Source organism: Candoia aspera, chromosome 11, assembly GCF_035149785.1.
Source record: "Candoia aspera isolate rCanAsp1 chromosome 11, rCanAsp1.hap2, whole genome shotgun sequence".
NCBI lineage: Eukaryota > Metazoa > Chordata > Lepidosauria > Squamata > Boidae > Candoia > Candoia aspera.
Genome location: NC_086163.1, coordinates 11,794,775 through 11,810,233, shown reverse-complemented (window position 1 = coordinate 11,810,233; position 15,459 = coordinate 11,794,775). Strand labels below are relative to the sequence as shown.

At 38.9% G+C, this 15,459-nt stretch overlaps 1 protein-coding gene across 1 annotated transcript in view; it reads left to right on the top strand.

Annotated features, from left to right (window-relative positions):
- CDH11 (cadherin 11) overlaps positions 1-14,054 on the top strand; it is a 121,144-nt gene extending 107,090 nt beyond the window's left edge. The window contains exons 12-13 of the mRNA XM_063312713.1: positions 10,193-10,444; positions 12,707-14,054. Coding sequence (XP_063168783.1) covers positions 10,193-10,444; positions 12,707-13,203 — 749 coding nt within the window. The 3' untranslated portion in view covers positions 13,204-14,054. The remainder of the gene's footprint in view (positions 1-10,192; positions 10,445-12,706) is intronic.
- Positions 14,055-15,459: the final 1,405 nt, after the last annotated feature.

Below are 15,459 nucleotides of genomic sequence, written 5' to 3'. Positions count from 1 at the left end.
AAAACTCATTGAAAACATGAAGCTGCAGCCCGTGAAAGTTTATGCTTTTTAATGTGAGTTGGAAAAGACGCTTCCAGACTCCTTTTGATTTTGGGCTACCAAAGACTAACACAGTTCTCCTCATACAATGAAAACATGAGAAATTTGCCTGCTAGAATTTTCTTTGGGAAAAATTCCAGGAATCCACACAAAAAGAAAGTAGGTCAGCTTATGTTGATCTGTTGCCAGGGCAACCTAAATTATTCAGTGGCACAATTCATAGAAACCATAGAACTGGAGGGCTTTTTAAGCTAGAAGCCTATTTAAACTATCTAGCCCAACACCCTGCCTCACAGAAGGAATTCCAGAGCTACAGTATCCCCCCAAAATGGCTATCCTATCTCTGCTTGGAGGTATTATATGTGTGTGTGTGTGTGTGTGTGTGTGTGTGTGTATATATATATATATATATATATATATATATATTGAACATTGGGGAATATATATATATATATATATATATATATATACACACACACACACACACACACAGTATATTCATATATATATATAAGCAGGAAAAGACAAAAAGGAAGTGAAGGAATAGAATCAAATAATTAAACTGGGGATTTGCAAATGTGTTAAAGTTATAATTTTCCAATGTTTCAGTAAGTGATTAGAGATAACTCTGCTTGAAAATCTTCACTGAAAGAAACCCTAACATCTCTCTAATTTGTTTCATTGCTTACCCACTTTGTTGGTCCAACAGTATTTATCATTTCTGTAGCAAACCCATTAAAATATTTTTACTCTTTCGTCAATTGACTGGAAGATAATTCATTCAAACTTTAAAAATAGATGCACTGTACCATGATAGCTACACAATTGCAGCATTTATTTTCAGCTTAGTTAATTGATGGGAATGAAAATCAATACAACGCTTTGACTACTGTGAATTTAGAACTGTACTATATGTAGGTTATGTTTGAGAGTTGGTTATAGGAAATCACAAAAAAAAAATGATCAGAGTGCAAATGGTCTTTGAAAATTATCACATTTCTGGGCAAAAAAAATGAGTGGACACCGTCTTCAAATTTCTCCAGGAGAAGGAGAAATTTTCCAACAATTTCTTAAAGGTTAGATTCCCCCTTTTTACCACTACTGAAAAATTCCCATGGGAGGAATTGTGGGAAGCCAGGAATGGGAAGTATGGAAGTCAGGGAGACTGCTGGAGAAATCGTTATACAGTGATACATCTGATGTTCACTCATACCTCTTGACCATCAACTAAGTAAATAATTGCAAAAACACTATTCCCATAAGAATTTCTGAAATTGTCTTCTATGAAAGACATTTCTATACTAAATTCTCTTTTATCAACCTTGCTGCCTACCTGTATTTTCAAATAGAATCGTCAATCCTCAGAGAAATCAGTAATGACCACTCCTTAACAGGATGAAATCATTGTGTGAATCAGACCTTAAATTTAATCATATTTAAGCCTTCTCTTGCGACTTAAAAAAAAAGCAGTATATATTCATAGGCAATTGAAACTCTGGTTTTACCGACCTTCAAAGTTCCTTGCTACTTTTCTGCTTTCTGCATGACTACCATCAATGATATTAGGTCTGGACTGAAGAATTGAATTTCTCCTCTAGTATAGCACATAGTAAATACAACTATCTATAATGGCCTTTCCTTGGCTCAATCTGTCTTCCTCCACCAAAAACAAAACAAAAAGAATATTTCAGTGATGACAAAACAACCAGAGGAAGTTTTCCAGGGTTTTCAGAGGAAAACTAAAGGTAAGGATATAAACTTTAGCAGGTCTAATGCACAATAAATAGATAGTAATACATAGAAATAACAACGACCAATATACAAAGAAATCCAAGCCCTCAACATAAAAAGGAACTTATTTGAATTTTCAGCTGTATGAAATGAACATTTTCCTTCCTTTCTCCTTTCTCCATCAACACATTCAGAGTCAAATCAGATAGTTGAGTTGCTGCAGAATTTTGAGGGTGCAAGAATCATAAAACAGTGGTAAAATGTTGATTGAAATTGGAACTATGTATTACAACTCAGGGTTTGATATCAGAAAGCCTGAAACTAAGCAGAGGGGGAGGGAAGGAAAGAAAGCTGAAAATGTGTCTTGGCCTTATTTGTCATCTTATCCTGTTAAAATGATGCATGTTTGTTTTTGAACTCAGACAATGGAAGAACTACAGACCAGAACAAGACCCCCAAATATCAGTAGAATAGACCTCTAGGAAACAATAAGTTTAAGATTTCTCTTCTGGAATAGCTCAGGCATATTCTCCTATCAATCTGGGCATGGACATATCCAATAAAATGACAGGAAGAAAAACAGAAGATACATAAATCCACCAAGTACTCTATAAAAAGCTACTATAACAGTAAATGCAAGTGTATCTGTAAAGGTAATTTTTACTGACATTATAGTTCACTGGTTAAGATAAGAAACTGATTATACATCAGTCATTTTCACTTTTAACTAACACTGGAATATCTGTCAATTCTAATCATACATCAGGTTTCCAGTTTTATTTACCAAAACCACTATCTATGATAACAGTTATACATTGTTTGCAGCTAAATACAGCTCTCATGCCACTATAATGCAAACACTTGGCCAAAGTTTGAAAAAAACATTTGCACTGTAATGTAAAAACATGGGATATTCTCCATGCCCTTTCCAGGACAGTATGTATGTTCTTTTTTAACCCAAAATAAGGGGAAAAAATGCCACTGAAGAGTATCTGCCCAGGGTCTCATGATAGTTGTTGGACAGAAAAGTATTCTTCCATGAAATTGTATGGAAAGTAAATGTTGGTGCTACCTGAATTTAAATCTTCATAGTCTAGACTTTGGATAGAAGGTGAAAGAGAGAGAAGAAAGGGAGTGATGGAAAAACAAAAAGGGAAGAGTGGGGCTTTGCAGTTTTTCCTTTAATTCCACCCAACTTCCTTGCTTCAGTCGCAGCAACTCAAAAAATTTATATTGTGCATTAAGCAAAACAGTGATAAACCAATCCCACTGTTTTGTGGGAAAGTAAGCATTGATCATTTGACAAATTGGAACCGAAACATACAATTTTACATGCTTTAGCTTCCATATGAGTCAACACTTTGATAATGCAGAATCCTGGTTGGCACAGAAGCCAGTGCATGCGTAAGTGCATATGTGATGGTTTTTATTCTGCAGACAGTTGCACCTGCAGGAGGAAAATCATTTAAGCAAGGTCAGCAGGCACTGAGGCTTCACTGCAGTATCACCTAGGCCCCATAACTGAACTGCCCATAGTCCTTGGTCTGAATGCAAAAGTTCTACATGAGTGACCAGTTCGGACTTCAGTCACTTTCCTGCCTGCTGTGTGAAATAGAAGATAACATCTGCAGTTTAGAACAGGAACGGGTGTGGAAATGAAACAAAATGTGATTTTTGATACTAGCTCCAGTCCTGTGCCCTTCTACAGATTGTTCCTCTGGGAATTCAGTCCCCAGAGCGTACCTGCCTGATATAAGAAAACCTCTTTTTGTGTAAGGTAGCTACTTATGACCCAGGAAACTCCATTGGTACAAACTTTCAGTTGGATCAGGAAATGATTGGTCCCTACTGTGACTTTGAGCTTAAAATACCTTGCAAGACTGACCACACAGTGCCAATTATATTTACCTAGAAGTAGCTCCTACTGAGCTCAATGGGACTTCCAGATAAATATATTTAGGATTATTGTTGTTGTTTATTCGTTTAGTCGCTTCCGACTCTTCGTGACTTCATGGACCAGCCCACGCCAGAGCTTCCTGTCGGTCGTCAACACCCCCAGCTCCCCCAGGGACGAGTCCGTCACCTCTAGAATGTCATCCATCCACCTTGCCCTTGGTCGACCCCTCTTCCTTTTGCCTTCCACTCTCCCTAGCATCAGCATCTTCTCCAGGGTGTCCTGTCTTCTCATGATGTGGCCAAAGTATTTCAGTTTTGCCTTTAATATCATTCCCTCAAGTGAGCAGTCTGGCTTTATTTCCTGGAGGATGGACTGGTTGGATCTTCTTGCAGTCCAAGGCACTCTCAGAATTTTCCTCCAACACCACAGTTCAAAAGCATCGATCTTCCTTCGCTCAGCCTTCCTTATGGTCCAGCTCTCGCAGCCATATGTTACTACAGGGAACACCATTGCTTTAACTATGCGGGCCTTTGTTGTCAGTGTGATGTCTCTGCTCTTAACTATTTTATTGAGATTTGTCATTGCTCTTCTTCCAAGGATTAAGCGTCTTCTGATTTCCTGACTGCAGTCAGCATCTGCAGTAATCTTTGCACCTAGGAATACAAAGTCTTTCACTGCTTCTACATTTTCTCCCTCTATGTGCCAGTTATCAATCAAGCTGGTTGCCATAATCTTGGTTTTTTTGAGGTTTAGCTGCAAACCAGCTTTTGCACTTTCTTCTTTCACCTTCATCATAAGGCTCCTCAGTTCCTCTTCACTTTCAGCCATCAAAGTGGTATCATCTGCATATCTGAGATTGTTAATGTTTCTTCCAGAGATTTTAACTCCAGCCTTGGATTCCTCAAGGCCAGCTTGTCGCATGATGTGTTCTGCATACAAGTTGAATAGGTAGGGTGAGAGTATACAGCCCTGCCGTACTCCTTTCCCAATCTTAAACCAGTCTGTTGTTCCGTGGTCTGTTCTTACTGTTGCTACTTGGTCGTTATACAGATTCTTCAGGAGGCATACAAGATGACTTGGTATCCCCATACCACTAAGAACTTGCCACAATTTGTTATGGTCCACACAGTCAAAGGCTTTAGAATAGTCAATAAAACAGAAATAGATGTTTTTCTGAAACTCCCTGGCTTTTTCCATTATCCAGCGGATATTGGCAATTTGGTCTCTAGTTCCTCTGCCTTTTCTAAACCCAGCTTGTACGTCTGGCAATTCCCGCTCCATGAACTGCTGAAGTCTACCTTGCAGGATCTTGAGCATTACCTTACTGGCATGTGAAATTAGTGCCACTGTTCGATAGTTTGAACATTCTTTAGTGTTTCCCTTTTTTGGTATGGGGATATAAGTTGATTTTTTCCAGTCTGATGGCCATTCTTGTGTTTTCCAAATTTGCTGGCATATAGCATGCATTACCTTGACAGCATCATCTTGCAAGATTTTGAACAGTTCAGCTGGGATGACGTCGTCTCCTGCTGCCTTGTTATTAGCAATGCTTCTTAAGGCCCACTCAACCTCACTCTTCAGGATGTCTGGCTCTAGCTCACTGACCACACCGTCAAAGCTATCCCCGATATTGTTATCCTTCCTATACAGGTTTTCTGTATATTCTTGCCACCTTTTCTTGATCTCTTCTTCTTCTGTTAGGTCCTTGCCATCTTTGTTTTTGATCATACCCATTTTTGCCTGGAATTTACCTCCAATGTTGCTAATTTTCTGGAAGAGGTCTCTTGTCCTTCCTATTCTATTGTCTTCTTCCACTTCCACGCATTGCTTGTTTAAAAATAATTCCTTATCTCTTCTGGCTAACCTCTGGAATTTTGCATTTAATTGGGCATATCTCCCCCTATCACTGTTGCCTTTTGCTTTCCTTCTTTCTTGGGCTACTTCTAGTGTCTCAGCAGACAGCCATTTTGCCTTCTTGGTTTTCTCTTTCTTTGGGATGTATTTTGTTGCCGCCTCCTGAACAATGATGCCAACTTCTGTCCAGAGTTCTTCCGGGACCCTAGCTACTAAGTCCAGTCCCTTAAATCTATTCTTCACCTCCACTGCATATTCCTTAGGAATATTAGTGAGCTCATATCTAGCTGATCTGTGGGTCTTCCCTAATCTCTTTAGTCTGATCCTAAATTGTGCAAGAAGAAGTTCGTGATCGGAACTACAGTCAGCTCCAGGCCTTGTTTTTACCGACTGTACAGATGTCCGCCACCTTTGGCTGCAAAGGATGTAATCAATCTGATTTCGGTGTTGTCCATCTGGTGAAGTCCATGTATAAAGCCGTCTCTTAGGTTGTTGGAAGAGAGTGTTTGTTATGCAGAGTGAATTGTCTTGGCAAAATTCTATCAGCCTGTGTCCTGCTTCGTTTTGTTCTCCCAGGCCATACTTACCTGTAATTCGAGGTGTCATTTGACTGCCCACCTTAGCATTCCAGTCTCCTGTGATGAAAATAACATCTCTTTTAGGCGTGTTGTCCAGTAGGTGCTGCAGATCCTCATAGAACTGCTCTACTTCAGCTTCTTCAGCATTTGTGGTTGGGGCGTATATTTGGATCACTGTGATGTTAGATGGCTTGCCCTGAATTCGAATTGAGATCATTCTATCATTTTTTGGGTTGTATCCAAGCACTGCTTTAGCCACTTTACTATTAATTATGAAGGCTACTCCATTTCTTCTGTGGTCCTCTTGTCCGCAGTAGTAGATCTGGTGGTCATTTGATGTGAAGTGGCCCATTCCAGTCCATTTCAGTTCACTGACGCCCAGAATGTCTATCTTTAATCTTGACATCTCACCAATAACCACATCCAATTTGCCCTGGCTCATAGATCTTACATTCCAGGTTCCGATGGTGTGTTGATCCTTAGAACATCGGATTCGCCGTTCACCACCAGCACCGTCGGCCGCTAGCCGTCCTTTCGGCTTTGAGCTAGCTGCGTCATCACGTCTGGGGCTAGTTGAACTCATCCTCTGTTCCTCCCCAGTAGCATTTTGACCATCTTCCAACCTGGGGGTCTCATCTTCCGATGGTATACCGACATATCTCTGGTTGTACTGATCCATTTAGTTTTCACAGCAAGAATACTGGAGTGGGTTGCCATTACCTTCCCCAGGGATTGCATTTAGTCTGACCTCTCTGTCATGACCTTCCCGTCTTGGGTGGCCCTTCACGGTTTAGCTCATGGCATCATTGAGGTGCTCAAGCTCCAGCACCACGACAAGGTAACGATCCTTTGCTGAAGATTTAGGATTATAGCCTTGTGTTATTTTGATGGCATCTTGTTCCTGAAGTGGTCAGTTTAATATGCGCACGCGCACACACACACACAGTCTTAGCAGAATCTTTTCAGAGAAAGAATATGAACATATTTAATGCTGGCCTGGTACTGATAAAATTATCACATCTGATTATAATCACAGGCCCGGGATAGAAAAATATATAGTGGGGTTTGGCTTGCATACCCCTCTTTAAAACAGTAAGTAAAGGCATAGGAAATGATAGCATTAGAAATTCGTTTTCACACTGAGCTAAATTTAGTTTCTGGCCTGGCTTTGTTGGAGCACTGCCCAGTGACATTATGTCTGAATATGTGCCATTTCTCTCATGTGCTTAAACAGCAAAATATCTGCCAAAAGCACTACACACAAAATATAAAGGGGGAAAATGTTGACAACTAAATTTATCTAGGTGTTTAGTTCCATTGAGAAGTACATAAGCCTTTATCATTTTTACTACTTCTCATACAATGAAGTCTTATTTGAGGCATCCTTAACTTCTGGCACATACATGGCTCTACCCATGGTGTTTTCTTGGCAATAGTATAGGAGCAATTTGTTACAACCATCTTCCAGATTTTTTTCCCCCTTTTTGCAACTTCCTGGTCTAGTCTCCTTCCAAATTACATGCAGCTATCCTGAATATATCCAACTGAATAAACAAAGTAAATGTATAAAATAACACACTGAACTTCAGTGGTGACATCTGAGATGTCAGATGAGATGAATTGATTTTTTTTTAATCTTGCCACAGTCTAACAGACTTGGTGGCTTACAAATGCAATAGAAACCCAATACAATAAGCAAAAATATAAACCAGACTAAAAACCACAAAGCACTCAATACTAAAGAGGTGTTATGACCCAAACACCCTCCAGAAGAGCTCAGTCTTCAACATCTTTCAGAAGTTGGCCAAGGTTGGAGCATTCAATGTCGTGTAGAGGAACACAACTTAACACAAAAATAATGCCTCAAGTTGCCTAGAAATGCTTTACAATCATTTTCTTTATGGGAACCGCAATGTCAAGATGAAAGCTTTTTCAGACCACCACCATTTTTAAATGACTGAAATCTCACTAAATTGTCATATCTTGTGTGATTTCAGTGTTTTCAGAGCATCCAAATAGCACAACTTGTGATAATCTTGTGAGATACTGGCATTTTATTTTAAAAATTATTTTTATTTGGGCTGACACAAAATGTCCTATGGATTCTATGTTTGTGTATTACCAGTAATACATGGACATGTATTACTGTATAAAGACATATACAATATATATATATATATCTTTATACATGTATTACATGCATAAAGACATATACATTTCTGGGCAAAATAAGAGTTGGGTTTGCAGGATGTGGAATTTGTCTTTCATGGAATTCTGGTCTTTTAAGGAAGGAATCCACATACCTAGGACAGAGAACACTTGCTTATATGCAGAAAATCACATTCAATCAAAGTTCAGGTAGTCCTAGCTTACTGACTGCCTCATTTAATTACCATTCAAAGTTATGAGAGTGTTTAAAGAAATAGCTTTGTGACCAATCCTCGCATTTTTGACTATAACACTGTCCCATGGTCACATGATTGCCATCTGGTAGCTTCACAATTATGACTGTTGCATCCCGCAGTCACGTGATTGCCATTTGCCACTTCCCAACTCTGTGACAAGCAGCATAATGAAGAATGAGAAAGCAAAATTGTAAGTCGTGGTCATGTGATGTTTCACTTAACAACCAAATGGGAAGTGTCATGGTAAGCCCATCGTGGTCACATGGTTTTCCACTTAGTGACCACGGCACTTAGCCTCAGACTTTCTGGTCCCGATTGTCTTCTCTAAGCAAGGACAACCTGTATTAATATTTAGAAAGCTAAGGTTACACAGGAGCGGGTTTTGTGATTTGCATGCGTAGCTGTGGGCTGAATTACAGCAGACTCAGAACTATAGGAAATACTTAAAAAGCAAAACAAAAATTGGTGATGGGATAGGTAAGATCAATAACAATAAATTAAAATGATTATTTAAAACTATCCATAAGATTAATACAGGAAGTATTATCCTTATACCAAATGGCCTGATACAACATTAGTGATCTCAGCACACAGCAAATATCAGAGGCTGCTTGAAATGTTGGAAATATTGTATGTTCCCTGATTGCCTGGCATTACTCATGGTGTCATGAATCTTCTTCTTTTTCCTCCTCTTTAAAGCAGCAGCTTTGACATGTGTTTGGGATAGTGGAAGTGGTTGTGTGGAATTAAGGCAACCATATAGAAATAAAGAGCAGGATGTAGTGTTGGGCAAAGAAACATTATGCTGCATTTCTTTTCCTACCAATTGCTCAGTTTTAGGGAATTAAAATTGTCCTAGAATTTCTTTCCAAGAACAAAAAAGAGCAGATATTTATGCTTTTAAAGTTAATTTTTTGTGTCTTCTTGTTGTTCTTGCACATGTTGAAATGGCAAAAGGGTATGCATGTATGAGAATGCCCTATCTTTATGGCAGAATTCTCTCTCCAACAAGCTGTTCCCTGCCCTCACTTTAATCCCAAGGGAAGACATGTCACGGATCAAAGACTAGATCAAGTTTATACAACATGCTAGACTAGGCTAAAATGAGGCTGGGTAGTATGCTTCAGCTTGTTGTGGGAAAGCCAGCCATTGTCTCTGTATGTGTAATGGTATGTGGGAATGACCATGGGAGACAGGAGGAAGACAGGCACCAGTCAGATAAGAGGCAGCTTATCTGAGCCCACAGAAGCAATGGGGCATGTCAGAAGTCTCAGAAGGGACCCTCCCTAGTTTCCTGAACTGTAAAAATGAGGGGGGAAAGATGTACTTTCAGACTTGCAAGATTCTGTTAATGTAACTTTACAATAGAGCTAATACTTTTGGGTGTGCTTCTTGTCTGGACTACCTCGCAAGGCTGACACATTACAAGGGAACTCCTTTCATTAGGGTAGTTCATTAGTCTTGTGAGCCAGGATAATATGTAGCTCGACCTTACCTTCAGACAATGTATGTTTTCTTCCATTCTTAAAAAATGGACATGACAAGAATATTAGCGTGCAGCAGGGAGTGTTGAGCACGTACTGAATAAGAATACAGTTGAGCATGTATAAGGCGGCAGAGAATTCCTTTTCTGGAAAGGTTTAATACTGAAAGACAGGCAAATGATACCATCATCTTATTTAAAACAGATAACTCAGCAAGTGTTTATGCAAAACGTACAAGCTTCAGCCGACAAGTGCAAGACTCCTATATTCTGCCTATTGTGATCAGCGACGGTGGGAACCCTCCTCAAAGCAGTACCAACATGCTTCCCATTCGAGTTTGCAGTTGTGACGGAAACGGTGGTGTGGTCTCTTGCAACCTAGAAGCCTACATCCTCAATGCTGGATTAAGCACTGGAGCATTAATAGCAATCCTTGCTTGCATTGTGATATTGTTAGGTAAGGACATTTTAACTGCTTCCTATCCCTCCCAAACACTTTGCCTTCTCTATTTTCCTCCTTATGAGTATGATCCAAAAACAAGGTCCTAAGACTCCTTTATATCACTGTGAGGAGTTATAGTCCTCACAAACTACAGGTGTGATGTGGAGCAGGATGACTGCTAGGTTCTCTCTTGATTCACACCTCCTTTTTGAAGAAAGAAGTCCTAAAATACAAATTTGAAATTATTCTAGATTACAGCCCTGATATATAATTTTCTGTGTTAATTTAGAAAAAAAAAAAGAGTAGTGAGAATTCCTTTTCCTGAAATGAAATCACCCCAAAGTTAGTTTTGCCTGTCTCAACTTCTATTTATGATTTTATTTTAAATAAATAAACGTCTGATAATGAGACATGAGTTGAGATCCGTTTTTGCTGTGGTTGGAGATGCTTTGAATATTCTTTAACAAGTTTGTGGAAGCTTTTCTTTGTCATGTGTGCATCTTGATGACCACCATTCTTTCCTGCCACTTTCATCTGATGGCCCATTTTATGTGAGGTATTACACTATTTGGCAATTTAAGGTATTGCATTATTCTGTCTAATATCCAAACAGAAACTCTAGAGTTACAGTTCTTAGACTGCATGGCCAGGGAAAGGACAAGTGTTAGGTCAAAACTGCATTTTCCTCTTATAACATACCTTTACAGATAAAAAGGTGCAATGTCTCAAGCATTATGCACAATGAAAAATTTAGGGAGGCTTTTTTCCTCAAGTAGTGCTTCCAGTGGAACTTAGAAATGCTCATGTTTCATGGGTTTCTGGCTTGAACTCTTTATGTTATAAAATGTGTGGTAGGACATCTACAAACTAAAGCATACCTGGACAACTTCCATCCTGGAGGGGCAAAAAAAGGAAATGTATAAATCAGAACATTTTCATCCAGGCTTCAAACAGATTTCCCAGATCCACATTCCTTAGTTTTCAGATTTTCCATTCCTGTCATGCCTTTTCCAAAGCTTTGTTTCCCTTCTTGCATCAAGTTGTTAACTTAGTTTTGCGAGGAAATCCTGCTCCCAGCCTCTCATTCCAGGGCACCAATACAGATCCCTCTTGTCTCAAAGCAAGATCTTCCAAAGTATGACCTACTTCTACTAATGTAGGCAGGCTGAGATTCCCTCAACCCTCCTTTGCAGAAGTGGTGAGGTGATACTATGTTTTTTAGGCCCCATATTTAAGTTTGGAATTTCCCAAAAGCAAGTACAGGTAACTTGAATCAGAGAGGAACTTCTGATACAAAGGAACTGTTACTTGGGTAGACAAAGGTAAATGTCTAGTTAGTATTGCACTAAGGTTATTATTTACTTTCTGTGAACTTGTTATCATCTCCGATGTTTATTTTACCTATGCAAGCTCAATTACTGCATGTGTACATCTCAGATATTTTATCTGTACGTCTTGGGATCTCTGTGAAGCAGTGTCTCCTATGTTGTTAGCAGATCCATCCCATTCTGTGATTTATCCCAAACTGATATTCTTTGTATCATAAATATATGAAGGCAAGAAGGCAGGGGTAGAAGTGTCCATCCACTGAGGTTCTGGATGAAGAGATTTGAGACCTCCAACCTCTCATTTTATGGGCTTAGTCCTGCTGCTACAGAGGGGCTTGCTCATCACACTAAGCCATGGTTTGTTTAAGTATGGTTTATTGAACAAAATACAACTGGGTGGCTGTGAACAATCAAACACATTGTGGCTTACCATGATGTAGAAATCCTACCTACAATACCACCTGACTTTTCTCAGAGATAAACTGGAATTCAAATAATTTGTCAAAATCTAGAAATTATCAGGCTCACACAGAGTTTGGGAGGGGGAGCCAGTCCCTGAAATTTACTGGTCCCTCTATTTTTCCTACACCTCCTATATTTTCTGGTTAAATGGTTTGGCCCAGGCTGGTTCAAACAAGCAGACCCCCCCTCCCCCAAATTATTTTGCTGTCCCACAAGAATTCAGAGCCACCTGTGAGCCCAGAACTATATGAATGGATTCCAAGGACTGGCTTCAGTAGCAGAAGGACCTTTTATTCATGCAACAAAGGGTGCAAAAGGTACTTCCATAAACATAGCTTTCCATGTTTTTCCCCATTTCATTAATAAAACAGAGCCTTCTTATTAAATCCAATATCTCTACACTTTATTCTCAGATTTACTGAAGACAACTAGGGCTTTTGCATTTAATTATTGCTTGTTTTTTAAAAAAGATCTTCTCTTTCCTCAGTGATTGTTGTGCTATTTGTAACACTAAAACGTCAAAAGAAAGAGCCTCTCATTGTTTTTGAAGAAGAAGATGTACGGGAGAATATTATTACTTATGATGATGAAGGTGGTGGGGAGGAAGACACTGAAGCTTTTGATATTGCTACTTTGCAAAATCCAGATGGCATCAGTGGATTTGTTCCTCGCAAAGACATAAAGCCAGAATACCAGTATATGCCACGACCTGGGCTTCGGCCAGCTCCGAACAGCGTTGACGTTGATGATTTTATCAACACAAGAATACAAGAAGCAGATAATGATCCAACGGCACCTCCTTATGACTCTATCCAGATCTATGGCTATGAAGGGAGAGGTTCAGTGGCCGGCTCACTTAGCTCATTAGAATCAGCAACAACGGATTCTGATCTAGACTATGACTATCTACAAAACTGGGGACCTCGTTTTAAGAAACTAGCAGATTTATATGGCTCCAAAGACACTTTTGAAGATGACTCTTAACAATAAAGTTATCAATTTGGCCTTAAGAACTGTGTCTAATGTGCTGAAAAGTAATTCAAAACAATATTCAGAGGAAATGTAAGCAGGTATTTTTTAAACACAAAATGAAGAAAGGTTCATATTAAGCATTTAGGTTTGATGGGGAGGGCGTCCTTTGATGAAAAATGGACAGCAAAAGTGGGAAATACTGTGAAGTACCTTTTCATGAAAAAAAGGCAAAAGATAGGAGTCGGGTATCAACTTTGCTAGAAGGGGGAAATGGTCTCTTATAAAATAATGATTAAACACACATTTAAGTGAAAGGAAATTCTAAATGTCATCTTAGAACTGAGGGGCAGTCTTTTTATGTACTCTGAACAGTTAAATCTCTTATGTCAAAGAAGCTTCCACAAATTAGAAAAAGATAACAGTTCTGAGCTGTAATTTCGCCTTAAACTATGGACACTCCCTACGTAGTGCATTTTTAAACTTGAAACATATAATATTCAGCCAGCTTAAACACATATGATATATGTACAGGACAATGTACAATTATAATGTCTCTTGAGCATCCAACTTGTTTCTGCTGACTCTTGTAAATCTTTTTGCTTATACTTTCATCTTAATCTAATACGTGCCAGATATAAAACTCTGTCTTGTTGCAGTGGGAGAAGCCCTATTTCTATGTCATTTTTAAATGTACCTATTTGTACAATTTTAAAGTTCTTATTTTTAGTATACATACAAATATCAGTATTCTGACATGTAAGAAATGTTACATCACACTTATATTTTATGAACATTGTACTGTTGCTTTAATATGTGCTTCAATATACGAAGCAGACTTTGAAATAAAAGATTCTTTTTTACTACTTGCTTTGCTTCTTAAACATTGGATTTTTTTTTTTTATTAAAAATGTGCTGCAGCCATGATTTGAACTACCACATTTATCTTTTAATAGCTCCATTTATTAGGTCTTTGTGGGCTTATTTAATGTGCTAAGTAATCTCTTTAAATAAGTTCTTACATTTAAAGAAACACTGGGAACAACTATATTGAACTGGTAGATACTTGGTACTTTAAATACAAACTACTTTTGGAATTAAGTTTATTTTTTTCATCTAAGTACTGTCCTGCTATATCAATTTATCTTTTATTTATTTTCTATCCTGCCTTTATTATTTTTATAAATAACAAGGTGGTGAACATACCTAATGCTCCTTCCTCCTATTTCCCCCACAACAGCAACCCTGTGAGGTGGGTTGGGCTGAGAGAGGGTGATTGGCCCAAGGTCACCCAGCTGGCTTTCATGCCTAAAGTGGGACTAGAAATCTTCTACTACACCTGATTGACTCTTGGGCTGAGAGGGAGGGACTGGTCAAAGCTTACCCAGCTGACTTTTATGCCTAAGGCAGGACTAGAACTCACAGTCTCCTGGTTTCTAGCCCAGCACCTTAACCACTAGACCAAACTGGTTCTTACCTCTCAACCACCCCACATTCTTCCACAGATGATTACAATACTGTATAATTAATTATGCTATCTATATTTTATTTCATAGTTATTAAGCTGAAGTTTCATTTTCTGTAGCTGGCAAGGTATGTTAATTGGGTCTGACCCAATTTTGCATTACAGACCCATTAACGATTTTATGAGAGCCAGTTTGGTGTAGTGGTTAAGGCATCAGGTTAGAAACTGGGAGACTGAGTTCTAGTACCGCCTTATGCACAAAGCCAGCTGGGTGACCTTGCGTCAATCCTTCTCTCTCAGCCCTAGAAAGGGGGCAACAGCAAACCACTTCTGAAATCTTGTCAAGAAAACTTCAGGGACTTGTCAAAGCAGTCACGAGGAGTCAACACTGACTCAAAGGCAAGCACACACACACATTTTTATGTTGATTACATAAGAACTATGTTAATTGGGACCTTGACATATAAATTGTTGTTTGTGTAGTTTGATGGGATGGTTCAAAAGTGACTACTTTTGATTTTTGATGTATTGTTTTAATCTTGTCCTTTAAAAAGATCTCTAGATTAATTCAAGAATTTGACAGACACAAGGAAGGCTCTTCAGTTCAATCCTACAGTACCCTCGGTAGATTCTCTTCTGCTGGCATAGAGTATCACTTTCAGAAGCAATCTACTGTCCATACAACTGATTTCTGAATTCAAAAGGGAACGAAAGAGCTAACACCATTATCATTCTTCCATGGTAACTTCCACCTCCATTTAACTGCCTAATCTCACTTCAGCAAAGTTTTAGCCTCACAGCTATTT